Source organism: Theropithecus gelada, chromosome 14, assembly GCF_003255815.1.
Source record: "Theropithecus gelada isolate Dixy chromosome 14, Tgel_1.0, whole genome shotgun sequence".
Classification (NCBI taxonomy): domain Eukaryota; kingdom Metazoa; phylum Chordata; class Mammalia; order Primates; family Cercopithecidae; genus Theropithecus; species Theropithecus gelada.
Genome location: NC_037682.1, coordinates 115,627,052 through 115,642,956, shown reverse-complemented (window position 1 = coordinate 115,642,956; position 15,905 = coordinate 115,627,052). Strand labels below are relative to the sequence as shown.

The 15,905-nt window shown below is 38.5% G+C and overlaps 2 protein-coding genes across 2 annotated transcripts; both read left to right on the top strand.

The window, feature by feature from the left end:
- The first annotated feature begins 1,703 nt into the window (after nucleotides 1-1,703).
- On the top strand, nucleotides 1,704-2,636 carry LOC112606809 (olfactory receptor 8B3-like). Its single transcript, XM_025357710.1, has one exon. It carries the CDS (start codon nucleotides 1,704-1,706, stop codon nucleotides 2,634-2,636), a length of 933 nt encoding a protein of 310 aa, XP_025213495.1.
- Nucleotides 2,637-13,093: 10,457 nt separating this feature from the next.
- On the top strand, nucleotides 13,094-14,026 carry LOC112606834 (olfactory receptor 8B3-like). The gene has a single exon (XM_025357751.1). It carries the CDS (start codon nucleotides 13,094-13,096, stop codon nucleotides 14,024-14,026), a length of 933 nt encoding a protein of 310 aa, XP_025213536.1.
- Nucleotides 14,027-15,905: the final 1,879 nt, after the last annotated feature.

Here is a 15,905-nt window from a genome sequence, read left to right as displayed (position 1 = left end):
CAGTGACAGACTGGATTAAGAAAATGTGGCACATATACACCATGGAATACTATGCAGCCATAAAAAAGGATGAGTTTGTGTCCTTTGTAGGGACATGGATGCAGCTGGAAACCATCATTCTTAGCAACCTATCACAAGAGCAGAAAACCAAACACCGCATGTTCTCACTCATAGGTGGGAACTGAACAATGAGATCACTTGGACTCGGGAAGAGGAACATCACACACCGGGGCCTATCATGGGGAGGGGGGAGGGAGAAGGGATTGCATTGGGAGTTATACCTGATGTAAATGACGAGTTGATAGGTGCTGACGCGTTGATGGGTGCAGCACACCAACATGGCACAAGTATACATATGTAACAAACCTGCACGTTATGCACATGTACCCTAGAACTTAAAGTATGATGATAATAATAATAATAATAATAAAGTCTGTTTTATCAGAAAAGAAAAAAAAACACGAAGTCTCGAAGTAGACCTTGTGGGAAATTTCCCATAAGGAAGAAAGAGAGAAAAAACCAAAAACAATGATTTCCCTTCAGAGATGAAGGTGGTGGCGATGTGGGAGTTTATTTCTGGCTCTGCTTTGAGGTATGTACGAGCCCTAGAGGGAAGGGAAAACTTGAGTAAAAGTATTGAATCCCTGAGGAAGTAAAGACAGAGCATGATGCAGGGTGTAAGTACAGTTCCCTTATTTTCTATTATACCCAGAATCTATTCCCTGGGGAGGGGGCTGAGTAAGCTTCTACCCTTTTTATAACCAAGCACATTATATCATTAAACTAATATTAAATCTTCTATATCTTACCAAGTGACTAAACGGGTAATAATCAAGACTTCATTTTTCTCTACTGCTTGAGGGGAATCAAAGTCATAATCACAAATAAAGACATATAAGAAATTAAGACTGGACAGTATGTTCTTAGAATCAAAGGAACAAAAGCCTGGACACCTGAAATTACTTTTCCAGGATCACAGGGAAATAAGAAAGTGAAAGAAGCATCAAGGTATTCCGGACCCTAAGAATGGTGAGTTTCTGAATTCTATTTACATTAGTGTTTTCTTTCATTGAGATGGAAGCCCAGGGATCTAAGATACACCATTTCTGCTCATTTTGAACAATTCTGAAACTCAAGTGAAACTGGAGAATGTGTTTGAAGGGGGAGCAGAGAATGTTCAGTGACACTAGTAGGCTCAATGGTTGCCGTATTTACTGAGCAAGTTCCCTTTTCTTGGACAGAACCCTCTTTGTCCTAGATTGAGAAGTTTTTCACTGTGACCTGGGACAGTAATGTAACCTCTCCTAGACTCTGGTCCCCTACCAGTGGATTAGAAACAATGTATTGGTTTTCACTGCATCAGACTAATTTCATTAGAGGCCAGTGTCAGTTGCTTAGGCCTCTGCCTCCAATTTTGCTTCTGAGAGAAGGGCTCAGGTGAATGAAGAAATGATGAGATGGGAAAAAAATGGTTCAGTCCTGGTCCACCCATCTCCCTTATCCCTTGTTATTTCCAGCAGTCATGTTTGTATATGGGAGCACTGGCCTTCCCTCTCTAGGGCTCCTTGGTGGTGTTCTGTAAAGGCAGATTCTGTGGATACAGGATAGGCTAGTGTCGGGCAGCCTCACTGTGGGAAGAGCTGGACTGTCCTCTAATGCAACCATTTTCTCCCCCCCGTTTCCAGAGATTCCCTTAAAGAAGAATGGTACCCGGAAATGACTCTTTGGTGACTGAATTCATTCTGGAGGGATTAACACATCAGCCAGATCTCCAATTCTCTCTGTTCTTCCTGTTTCTAGTAATCTATGTGGTCACTCTGTTGGGAGACTTGGGCTTGGTAACTCTAATTGGACTGAACTCACACCTTCACACCCCCATGTACTTTTTCCTCTTTAACTTGTCCTTCATAGATCTCTGTTATTCTTCTGTGTTTACACCCAAAATGCTGATTAACTTTATTTCAGAGAAGAATATTATCTCCTACAACGGGTGCATGACCCAACTTTTCTTTTACTGTTTTTTTGTTATTTCTGAATGTTACGTGCTGATGTCAATGGCCTATGATCGCTATATGGCCATCTGTAATCCACTTCTGTATCACATTGCCGTGTCTCCTACAGTGTGTTCCAGCCTTATGCTTGGTTCCTATTTGATGGCCTTTTCTGGTGCCATGGCCCACACTGGATGCATGCTGAGACTGACTTTCTGTGATGCTAACACTATCAATCACTACTTGTGCGACATCCTGCCTCTGCTCCAGCTCTCCTGCACTGGCACCTACATCAATGAGCTGGTGGTTTTCATTGTGGTGGGCATCAACATCATTGTGCCCACTGTTACCATCTTTATCTCTTATGGTTTCATCCTCTCCAGCATCCTCCATATCAGCTCCAAGGAGGGCAGGTCCAAAGCCTTCAGCACTTGCAGTTCCCACATAATTGCTGTTTCTCTGTTCTTTGGATCAGGTGCATTTATGTATCTCAAACCATCTTCTGCTGAGTCCATGGATAAGAGAAAAATCTCTTCTGTCTTTTATACAAATGTGGTTCCCATGTTGAACCCCTTAATCTACAGTCTGAGGAACAAAGATGTTAAATTTGCCCTAAGAAAAGCCCTGAGAAGCAGGAAACTTTGATAAGCAACAGTATGTGTCTGTATGCATAGTCACAAGACAGGGATATTCTCTTTATTTAATTAAAGTATTACAGTAGTAGCCTTCTTATCCTATTTCTTTTTACTGTGGTGAAAACATCTGAGTTTTCTTTTTTTTTTTTTTTTTTTTTTGAGACAGAGTCTCGCTCTGTCGCCCAGGCTGGAGTGCAGTGGCGCGATCTCGGCTCACTGCAAGCTCCGCCTCCCGGGTTCACGCCATTCTCCTGCCTCAGCCTCCCGAGTAGCTGGGACTACAGGCGCCCACAACCGCGCCCGGCTAATTTTTTGTATTTTTAGTAGAGACGGGGTTTCACCGTGGTCTCGATCTCCTGACCTTGTGATCCGCCCGCCTCGGCCTCCCAAAGTGCTGGGATTACAGGCGTGAGCCACCGCGCCCGGCCAACATCTGAGTTTTCTTTCAATTTAAATTGCATATAATTTTTTGGAGTATATTTCTTTTCTTTATGATTTTCACTATTTTTCTTAAATCTTTTCACGATATTTTCAGTTTAGGAATAGCATTAAGGAAGAAATTTATTTCTACATTTTTGTTTTTTCATTATGGACTTCCTTTCATCTTCTGTTGAAAGATGAGTTTTTATGCAAAGAATCAGGTAAAGTAGAACTAGGGTGACACTGTGCCACTCATATGGTGTAGGGTTTCTTTTTAAAAATGTTATTATTGTATTGATACATAATAGATGTTTGTATTTTCAGGGTACATGTGAGAATTTAATTCATTGGTGTAAGGTTTCTTATTTTCTACTCATTTTATACCATTGGAAGCTTGAATCAGATCATTTTGTTCTACTTCTGCATGTACTTTTTCTACTGGGCAGGAATATGTTCCCTTCAAAAGCCAGTGTCACAGATATAAAAGACTTCATAATGATCATCAAATATAACCCATTTTGCAGCTGCACACGATGCATTTACCTTCTTTGGTAGATATTTCTGATTTACCTTTGTATACCCAAACAGCACAAACTCAGTTGTTAATATGTATGTATGGAAAGAATACTGATTCTCAGAGAAGTCAATAATTTACTTAAATTTACAGAGTTTCTTAATAAAAAAGCCTAGAATATACTATTTATTCCTAATTTCAAGTCCACTACTCTCTCTAGTATGCTTTTGGTCTACTTCATTTTATTATTTTTATTTCAGTAAATATAAGTATGAAAAATATTTCTATTTTAAAATTTGAATGTGCTTTCTCTCTGAATGATACATAAATCTTCCTCCAAGTGGTTGCTGCTTTGTTTTTTGTTTAGAAAAACAATTGGATGATTCTTGTTGTTGGGACAGATCCGGCCTTTGAGGCTAGCATAGTTGGAAGATGATTGCTTCAACTAAGGAGCTGAATTTTTCTACGACATCAAAAAAAATTGAGATGTTTTCAAGGTCTTGTAATTCAGAGAACAGGATCAGGGAGAGAAAGGAGCCCAGCAAAACATGACATTTAGGCCAAGACCCAAAGACACAAATGGCAATTAAACAAGATTTCCCTTTGTAAAGAACTATCAATGATGCTTTAGATACCACATTGCAGTATGAATTTGTGTCTGTCCTGTAAAGCACTGTAATTGTTGTATACTGCTCATTAAATCTTTGATAAAATATACCATGCACAAAGATGGTACATTAAAAGTGTTCTGGCAAATGTTAGAAGAGTTATGGTACATTTGTGGTAAACTGTATAGAGAGAGGAGCATAACTTTAGGAGCTATTATAGTGAGGGGTAATTGAAACTCAAGTTAGAAAGAAGGAATCTAGAAGGAAAAATAATAGATGAATGAAATCCCCTTCCTATGACTCTCCTCTCTTTTCTGGAAGGCTCTAGAAAAATTAAGGAGATAAAAATTTCTCTAGATAGGATGAAAGCTTAAGTTATTTGACTTTAAAGAAAGGTTAAAACCACAGGTCTTGAGGGCCCAGGAACAAAATGATCATACCCATTTTTATGGGCTTTCAAATATTACTCCCATATGAATTTTAAGATACAAAACCCTCAAATTACTGCTGGGAGATTATAACAATTTGAAGGAAACATTAGGTGATGATGTTTTTAAAATAATAGGATGTTGGATTATTTTTACTTTGAGAAAATAGGTCTAACGATGAGCATCTCAAAATTCTTAATCTGATTTATCAAATAACAATGTAAACATTTTGAAAAATAATTATGATAGCATTTATTATTTTACTATTTTAAAAGTCCCCACTCAATATTTAGTAATTGGGAAACGTATCATATGTGGTTTGTTGACTTGGTTTTTTTTTTTTTTTTTTAGATGTTAGGCATTGCTAAATCCTTGACTTTTGATTTTAAAATAGCACTCATATCTCATCCCCTGACCCCAATATCAACATGCTTGATTTTTTGCTTAACAAGTCCTATTTATATAAAATATTTTATCCTGCTTGGAGCTTTCTTTCTGCTTTTTATCCATTTGTTTTGTGTTAGCTTTAAAAAATAGTTTTCTTTATTGAAAAAAGAGTGTTTTTAAATAAGTAAATAAGTCTGTGCTACTTGAGACCCTTTGTAGAGATTGCAGAGGTGCATCCTTTTAGAATATATTTTATTACTATTTCAGGTTTAGCCTGGCTACTAGTCTTTCATTTGATGAGCCTCAAAATACCAATAAAATGTGCTTCAATAAGAAAACAACTTTCATTAAAAATAACATTCATATTATTTTGGGAAAAAAGTTGTAAAAGTTAAGGGTGGGTGGCAAGGTTTTAATAGAGACCATTTAGCTGATATATTTTTAGTTAGAACATTTAAGCACTACGTATCTATTTGGACTTCTTTCAAAAGAAAGGAATAAGTCAGAGGAACCAAGTCAGGTGTGTTAAATGCAGAGCATGGAGCAATCCTTTGTAGTTTTTTATTCTCATTATGGAACCGGTGATAAAAGGAGTTATGAGAGCAAGCATAGTACAGTACTAGTATAGTATAGTATACTAGCATAGTATAGTACTATTGGAGTTGTCACAGCTGAGTTAAACAGGTAAGTAGTATTATTCTCCTATGCCTGTGTACTAAGAACAAGGTGTTTCTAATTCAGTGAGAAAGCTTAGACTTTTTGTGTGATTACACAAAATGTTTTTCTTGGTTAAAGACCAGAAAGAATGTTTGCTGATAACTTGCTGAATTTGTTTAATGTGAACTTTCTCTAAGCAAGCTGCTAATGCTACTCAGGGTTATGTTTGCAGTGAGTGTGATCAGGGTAAAGTCTGGTTAAGGGGTGGTGAAAACCAGAAGTAGAAGAGGCTTTGTGTTGTACATCCCTTTACTTCCTCAATCCCAAATTTATTGAGTCCTATCATCCACTCCTCTTATACTGCCCCCTGTGTGTACACGCACACACAATCCTTCGTAGATTTTGTGATGGTGAAATAAGAAGGTGCCTAGCACACAGATATCCACAGAAACAATGATTCGGCATCCATCGATGAACAAATGTGCTTTTGTGAGAGATTTGTATCCAATCTTCATTTATCAGGTTTCGAAGACATGGTGGAGCCCAAGACCAAAGATGTTGCTTTGAGAAAGCAGGTTCATGCCCTGGTGGCAGACTCATTAACCATATTCCTGGATATAGACTGGAAACATTCGTTTAGCCTTGCGAACCTAGCTCCAGCTCTGCTTTGTCATGGTCCTGCTACCCAGTCCATCTTCCAAGGGACTCTGGAGGACTTATGCTCATGTATGCTTTCAGTAACAGGCTGGGTGAACTTGGACTAACTGCAGTCCATGAAGCAGCACTAGAACCTGGCTCAATCCTTTCTCTGTCACAATGTAAGGACATTCATACCTTGCAAAGACCTGGTCAAAGACATCCCCATCTCTGCCCCTGGTGACAATCCTTGCTATCTTGGTCCTGATTGTGGAATCTAAAGTAGTCCTGTGGCTTTGCTCTATCCCTGCTCTATCATGATCCTGAGGCAGCCCTGCCCTCCCATAATCACAGCAGAAGATACGCTTTCTTGTGTCCTAGTAATAGGTCTGCCAAGCTCAGACCTGACTGCAGACTCTGAAGCGGCCTCATTTCCCACCTCCAGACCCATTCTACACAGTCGAGGGGATGCCTGCCTAGGGACCCAGCCAGGGATCCACTGAAAACCACGCCTATTTATAACGCATTCATAAGACAAATGCACCATAAATCACATGACCTGACTCTAGACCTGCTGGACTGTGATTCCAGAGGTAGTTTTATGAATCTGGGGACACAGTTGGGACAGTTTTTAACCTGCCAAAACAAGTCTGTATGTAAAAACTTGAAGTATTTGCCTCTTTAAATGCACAGACACCAACACAAGGCCACACAGATCACAAAAAATTAAGCAGACTTAACACCATCAAAGGGGACTAGTAAAGCTCCACTATCTAACATTAAATAAATGGAGGTTTATGGGCTACTTGATGAAAAAATATTCAAATAATCATCTTATAGGGACTCCATGAATTACAAGATGACACATAAACAGCAAAACAATATAGGAAAACAATACACAAATAAAAGAGGAAGTTTAATAAAGAATAGAAATCATTAAAAAACCCCAAAATCCTGGACCTGAATAGTAGAATTACTGAAATGATAAATTTAAGCAAAAGTATCAACAGCAGATTATATCATGCAGAAGAAGGAAGCAGCAAACCTTTTTTTTTGAGATGGAGTCTTGCTCTGTCACCCAGGCTGGAGTGCAGTGGCACAATCTTGTCTCACCGTAACTTCTGCCACCTGGGTTCAAGCGAGAATCAGTAAACTTAAAGATAGGTCATTTGAAATTATCCAGTTAGAGGAAAAAAAATTCAAGAAGAATGAAAAAGAATAGTGAAAGTATATGTGACTTAAGAGGCACCCTCAAACAATATACACCCTCTGGGACTACCGGATAGAGAAGAGAGAAAGGGAGCAAATGCATATTTCAAGAAATAATAGCTGAAAACTTTCCAAATCTATTGAGGGCAATAGACACTTTCATTCATTAAGACCAAACATTACCAAATAGGTTGAACCAAAGGAACCATATGCCAAGACACATTTAAATTAAATTATAAAAATTAAAGGCTATCATTGATGGGCATTTGGGTTGACTCCAGGTCTTTGCTATTGTGAATAGTGCTGCAATAAACATACACATGCATGTATCATTATAACAGAATGATTTATATTCCCTTTGGCACATACCCGGTTATGGGATTGCTGGGTTAAATAGTATTTCTCTTTCTATTAATAGATCCTTGAAAAATCGCCACATTGTCTTCCACAATGGTTGAACTAATTTACATTCCCATCACCAGTATACACCATGGAATACTATGCAGCCCTAAAAAGGAATGAGATAATGTCCTTTGCAGGGACATGGTTGGAGCTGGAAGCCAGTATTCTCAGCAAACTAACACAGGAACAGAAAACCAAGCACCACATGTTCTCACCTATAAGTGGGAGCTGAGCAATGAGAACACATGGACACAGGGAGGGGAAAAACACACACTGGGGCCTGTCAGCAGGGTGAGGGGAGGTAGAACATCTGGATAAATAGCTAATGCATGCAGGGTTGAATAGCTAGGTGATGGGCGATAGGTGCAGCAAATCCCATGGCACACATTTACCTACGTAACAAACTTGACAATCTTGCACGTGTATCCCTGAACTTAAGATAAAATAAAATTTAAAAAATCAAATGCAAAGAATTTTGAGAAAAGCAAGAGAAAGTCATTTGTCACATTCAAGGAGGACTCCACAAGACTATTGGCAATTTTCTTAATACAAACTTTGCAGGTTAAGATATAGTCAAAGAAAATATTAACCAAGAATTACTTAGTTATATACCAAAAACATTAACCAAGAATTAACCAAGACTTACTCAGGGAAGTTGTCCTTTAATGGTGAATGGGAAATAACTTCTAGACAAACAAAAATTGAGGGAGTTTGTCACCACTACGCCTGCCAAAGAGTGCTAAATATTCTTCAAGTTGAAAGAAAATGATGATAAACAAAGAAAAAATCTAACTGCTAAATACAAATATAAAGAAAGAAAAAGGATTGTAAAACTTTAATGGATAAATCACTTTTAACACTACTATATAAAATAGAAGACTCAAGTAGTAGTAAGAAAAGCTATAACAACATACAGTTCTTCATGCAAACACAATATAGAAAGAAATAAAATCGGATGGCAATAACATAGTGTTTGTGTGTGGGTGATGGCAAAGTATAGAGTACACATACAATTCAAGTTTTAATAGCTTAAAACAGACTGCAGTAACTATAAAATATTTGATGAGAACCCTGTAAAATATACAGTGGATTCATAAAAAAATAAAATAAGTAAAGCAAATCACTACAGAAAAATCAAATCTCAAAGAAACACAAGAGGAGAAGAGAGAAATAAGAGAAACACAAATTGGACAGAAAACAATAAAGAAAGGCAAGAGTATGTCCTAATCTATCAATAATTAATGTAAATGAACTAAATTCCCAAATCAAAAGATACAGAGTGGCTAGATGGATTTATAAAAGCAAGACTTAATTACATGCTATCTATAAGAGACTCACTTTACATTTAAGGACACAAAGACTGAAAATTTAGGGGTGGAGAAAGATATTTTATTTAAATAGTAATCAAAGAGCAGGGGTGGCTGTACTTCTATCTGACAAATTAGACTTTAGTCAAAAAGTCTCACAAAAGTCAAAGAAGTCATTGTATATGATAAAAAGGTGTATTCAATAAGAAGATGTAGCATCTATAAATATATGTGGATCCAACATGAAAGCATATAAACATGTAAAGCAAACACTGACACATCTGAATGGAGGAATAGACAGCAATATGATAATAGTAGAAAATTTCAATTCCTCATTCTCTGTAATGGATCAATAATCCAGACATAAAGTTAATAAGAAAATAACAGAACTGAATAGCGCTGTAGACCAAACAGACCTAATAGATATAGAAAGAATTTCCACCCAGCAGCAGAGAATACACATTCTTCTCAAGGACCCAAAGAACACTCCCCAGGATAAATCACGTGTTAGGTCATAGATCAAGTCTAGAGAAATGTAAGAACATCAAAATCATTCCAAATATCTTTTATGACCACAAAGGAATCAAAATAAGAATGGATTACAATAAGAAAATGTGAAAATTCAGGAATATGTATAATAGAACAATATACTCTTAAACATTGAGTCAAAGAGGAAATCAAAAGGGGATTTAAAAAATACATAGAGACACAAAAATGAAAACACCAAAACTTTTTTTCTTTTTTTGAGACGGAGTCTGGCTCTGTCGCCCAGGCTTGAGTGCAGTGGCGCAGTCTCCGCTCACTGCAAGCTCCGCCTCCTGGGTTCAGGCCATTCTCCTGCCTCAGCTTCCTGAGTAACTGGGACTACAGGCTCCTGCCACCACGCCCGGCTAATTTTTTATATTTTTAGTAGAGACGGGGTTTCACCTGTGTAGCCAGGATGGTCTCCATCTCCTGACCTCGTGATCGACCTGCCTCGGCCTCCCAAAGTGCTGGGATTACAGGCATGAGCCACCAGGCTCGGCCAACACCAGAACTTATGGGATGCAGCAAAAGCAGTACTTAGAGAGAAGTTTATAGGAAAAAAATACCTACACTAAAAAATTAAAAAGATATCAAATTAGCAATCTAATCTTGTACTTCAGGGAACTAAGAAAAAAGGGAGAAAATAAGATTATTAAACCCCAAATTAGAAGAAGGAAGAAAATAATAAATATTTGACTAAAAACAAGTCACATAGATTATAGAAAAACAATAACTAATTAAAAAATAAGTTTTGTGTTTTGAAAAGGAAAAGTAAACAATACTGAGAAACGCTAAGTTAGACTAACCAAGAAAAAAAAAAGAGAGATGACTTCTCGTGATGTTTTTGTCTGCCTTTGATATGAGGGTAATGCTGGACTCATAAACTAAATTTGGAAGTGTTCCTTCCTCTTCAATTTTTTGGGAAGAACTTGAGAAGGATTGGCATGAATTCTTTGAATGTTTGGTAGAATCAACCAGTTATCTTTGTTCATAGTAGCTGCCAGGTGTCCAGAGTGTCACAGGTCCAGCCAGTGCTGTGAAAGAAGGGAGGCAGAAGCCAATTGATCAGGTAGCCTCCAGATAAGTTGGATCATTGGACTTCAGATTCACCTCTTTCTTAGGGAAATGCTGAGAGCTGGAGTTTCTAAACTGCTAGTGTCTGTGTTGATCCTTGGGAAGGGGCCATGGAGATTATTAGACAAAACCACCAAATCTGTTCTCATTGGACCCAGGATGCTATAGTATGTTGTGTCCCATGTCCTGTAAGCAGTTTGAGATTTCCTGGACAGTAGCCTGTCGTCCAGATAGTCCCAGAAAAGGAGGGGTTTTTGCTTCACCTCACCTGGAAGAAGTTGGGAGAGTTTTCTTTTTTAAGTCTTATCTCTATTCTGAGCTGAGGGGGTAGCTACGGTGTATGTTAGTCTAAATTGCCTTGTGTTCTCACTGATCTCTGCTGGTCAGAGCAGGCCATGTCCTGTGTCTTGTCACTGCTGTGGGGCAGGCTAAATAGAAGCCAGTTCTCTGGATAACTTGCAGAAAGGTTGGTACTGGATGCTCAGTGTATCTCAATGCCCTCCCCAAGGAAAAGCTTTTGCCTGGTTGCATGGTGTACTGCCAGGAACAGGGATTATGGCCCAAGAATAATGCAAATGTTCCATCAAATCAATTTGGCTGGTTTTATGCTATAGTGAGGTGTAGGGACATTGTAACTAGGTTTAGAAGTTTCACAAATGGAATCTGTCCATGAATTGTGCAGAATTACTTTGTTCATGGAGGAAGGAGAATTGAGACCTTCCCGTCATACCATCTTGCTGACTGAGAAATGAGAGTTTATTTCTGGCTCTGCCTTGGTGGATGTAAAATCCCTAGAGTGAAGGAAAAACTTGAGCAAAATACTGAGTCCCTAAAGAACTAAAGATAGATTATGGTCCAGAGTGAAAATACAATCCCGTTATTTCCCTGTTACTCTTACAATCTGTTCCCTGGGGAGGAGACTGAGCAAGTTTCCATCCTGCTTATAACCAAGTACATTGTGTCATTAAACTCACAATAAATCTGGTGTGGCAACTGTGATAATATTATTATCACATATCTTTATTAAAGATTTTTTTTGCCTGCTGCTTGAGAGAAACCAAGATTAAAATGATAAATTATGATGTATATATCAGGAATATTTTCAGAAACTATTGGAAATAATGTCTGGGTTTCATCTTAGAGAAAACAAAGCCTTAGAGCTTGAAATTGCCCTTCCAGAACCACAAGGGTAAGGAAACAATAGGACAACACAAAATTTTTAAGGCATAAGAAGGGTGAGTTTCAGGCCGGGCGCGGTGGCTCAAGCCTGTAATCCCAGCGCTTTGGGAGGCTGAGGCGGGTGGATCACGAGGTCAGGAGATCGAGACTATCCTGGCTAACATGGTGAAACCCCGTCTCTACTAAAAATACAAAAAAACTAGCCGGGCGTGGTGGCGGGCGCCTGTAGTCTCAGCTACTTGGGAGGCTGAGGCGGGAGAATGGCGTGAACCCAGGAGGCGGAGCTTGCAGTGAGCCGAGATCACGCCACTGCACTCCAGCCTGGGAGCACAGCAAGACTCCGTCTCAAAAAAAAAAAAAAAAAAAAGAAGGGTGAGTTTCTTATTTCCCTTTATATTAATGTCTTACTTGCTTTGAGGTGGAATACCAGGGATCTGAGACATTCTACTTTATTTTCCACCTTGAGACTCAAATGCAACTGTCAGAAGTATCTGTTCAAGATGGGAGGTGAGAATGTTCAGGGACATAAGGAACTCAGAGAATGACAAGTTTCGGTCAATAGTTTCTATGAATTGGATTCTCCCTTTTTTAGATTCATGACTTTTTTCTGTGACTTGGGGCAGTAACTTATTTCTAGGTTCTGTTGCTTTTCTTTTGGAGTAGAAACAATGTTCTTTGGTCACCCCCTGACCTGAGTCATATTAGAGAATGGCACCAGGTTGCTGAGGCCCTTGCCTCTAATTTTACTGGTGAGGGAAGAACTCAAGTGAATAAAGAAATGAAGAAATGAGGGAAGGAGAATTCTGTCGGGATCCACCCTTCTCTCTTCCCCTTATTATTTCCAGCAGTCTCATCTGCATATGGCAGCACTGGCCCTCTTTCTATAGGGTTACTTCAGGTGGGTCTTTGCTATATTTATCTTAGTAAGACTCTGACAAGAGAAGGTCAGTGCCATTCAGTCTCATGACAGTGGTGAAGCCAGATTCTTTAGGTCCAGGTTGGGTTAGTTTCAAACAATTCCAGTAATATCCCATGTTGTGGGAGAAAATATTGTGAGAAGAACTGTGTTGTCCTCTAATGCAACCCTTTTCTCCTGTGTCCACAGATTCTCTTGGAGAAGAATGAATCCTGGAAATGGCTCTTTGGTGACTGAATTCATTTTGGTGGGCTTAACAGACCAGCCAGATCTCCAAATTTCCCTGTTTTTACTATTTCTAATAATGTATGTGATCACTCTGATAGGAAATTTGGGTTTGGTAACTCTAATTGGGTTGAATTCACACCTTCACACCCCCATGTACTTTTTTCTCTTTAACTTGTCCGTCATAGATCTTTGTTATTCTTCTGTGTTTACACCCAAAATGCTAATGAACTTCATGTCAGAGAAGAATGTTATCTCCTACAAGGGATGCATGACCCAACTTTTCTTTTTCTGTTTCTTTGCCATTTCTGAATGTTATGTGCTGACATCAATGGCCTACGATCGCTATGTGGCCATCTGTAACCCACTTCTATATAACATTGCCATGTCTCCTACAGTGTGCTCCAGCCTTATGTTTGGTTCCTATTTCCTGTCCTTTTCTGGGGCTATGGCTCACACTGGATGCATGCTGAGACTGACCTTCTGTGAGGCAAACATTATCAGTCACTACTTCTGTGATATCCTCCCTCTGCTCCAGCTCTCCTGCACCAGCACCTCCATTAATGAGCTGGTGGTTTTCATTGTGGTGGGCATCAACATCATTGTGCCCACTGTCACCATCTTTATCTCTTATGGCTTTATTTTTTCCAGCATCCTTCAAATCACCTCCACTGAGGGCAGGTCTAAAGCCTTCAGCACTTGCAGTTCCCACATAATTGCTGTTTCTCTGTTCTTTGGATCAGGTGCATTCGTGTATTTCAAACCATCTTCTGCTGGGTCAATGGATGAGGGAAAAATCTCTTCTGTCTTTTATACCAATACAGTTCCTTTAATGAACCCCTTAATTTATAGCTTAAGGAACAAAGACGTTCAACTTGCTTTGAGAAAAACCCTTAGTAGGAGAAAGTTTTGATCAGAAACAGTACCTTTCCATTTATATAGTTGTAGGACAGGGAGATTACAGTAGTTTTAGCAGCAGTCTTCTTATCCTATTTCTTTACTACTATGGTAAGGAAATTTGAATGTTCTCTCAATAATTCATTCCCACTTTTAATAGAGTACACTTTCTTCCTTTTCTCAACATTTTTATTCACCTTTCTTTACTGTATGGTAATAACATTAGGGAAGAATTTGTCTTCGGTTATTTTGTAATGGTTTCTTTTCACCATTTTTTTTTTCCTCTGGAAAAAGATGAATGGTGTGCTAATGATTGAATCAGGTAACACTGTGGTTACATTGTGTCCTTGTAGGAAAAACTTATCTGCCACTTGCCATTGGAAGCATGTATCAGGCAATGTGTTCCTATTCCCACAGTTTCATCTTCCACTGGGCAAGAATACATCTCCTTTAAATGCCCAAGAGGGAAGATTCCATGAAGACTATACTACCCACTTTGTATTTGCAAACACTAGCCATTAAGCCTTTTTTGAGAAACATTTTTCTTATTTAATTTTAAAAGTGAAGCAGCATATCATCCATATATATTCTTTGCATGCATGGGAAAGTGGAGCAAATGGTAGTTAACTATTTACTTCAAGTTACACAGCCTCTTAAAGTCCAGACTTAATATAGACTTCTGATTTCACGTCTCCCAGCATTTCTAGTATACTGTCTTCTACTTTATTCTCTTTTATTTTTATTTCAATATACATGGAATATAAGAGCAGATTTCTATTTTGCAAGTTGACCATACTTAGTTTCAGGATAGTACATGAATTTTTTTCAGTACAGGTATTCCCTTTGGCTGTTGTTTGTTTGGGAAAACAGTTTGATGATTCCTTTTTGTTAAGAAACAGGAGGCGTTTGGGGCCAGTGTAGTTGGGGGACTACTGGCTCAAAGATAAATTTTTATATTTGAACGAAACATTCTTTGAATAAACCAAATTGGGACAATACCTCTTCTGGAATTTCTGGAATAATATGTTGGTGTATTTTTCTTTTGAGAAACAGGCAAAAAATGACTATTCTAAAAATTCTTAATCATGTATCAAGTGACAGTTTAAACATTTTCAAAGATAATGTTATATATACTTATTATTTTACAATTTTTCTAAACTCTGCTCAGTATTTAGGTATTTGAAGTTTAGCATAGCTGGTTTGTAGCCTGTTTGCTTTTTTTCGGATGTTCAGATGTTTGGTGTTGCCAAGTTATTAAATGACTTTAAGAACTCCTCATTCTCCAACCTCTTACCCCAATATCAACATGCTCGATTTTCACTTAACAATTTCTACAGAATAGTTGATGTTGATTAACTTTTGTTTTGTTTTTCTTTTTTTTTTTTTTTTTTTTTTTTTTTTTTTTTTTTTTTTTTGAGACGGAGTCTCGCTCTGTAGCCCAGGCTAGAGTGCAGTGGCCAGATCTCAGCTCACTGCAAGCTCCGCCTCCTGGGTTCACGCCATTCTCCGGCCTCAGCCTCCCGAGTAGCTGGGACTACAGACGCCCGCCACCTCGCCCGGCTAGTTTTTTTTTTGTATTTCTTAGTAGAGACAGGGTTTCACCGTGTTAGCCAGGATGGTCTCGATCTCCTGACCTCGTGATCCACCCGTCTCGGCCTCCCAAAGTGCTGGGATTACAGGCTTGAGCCACCGCGCCCGGCCTGTTTTGTTTTTCATTGACTGTTCATTTTAATAAAAAATTATTTTCCTTATTGAGGCAAAAATGTATCTGATTATTAAACACTATCTCTGCTATTTGAGACCCTTTGTAGACATGGAAGAGCCACATCTGTTAGATATTTTATGAACATTTGAGGTGACCCTAAAAGTAAGAAAAATCTTGTCACTAATCTTTC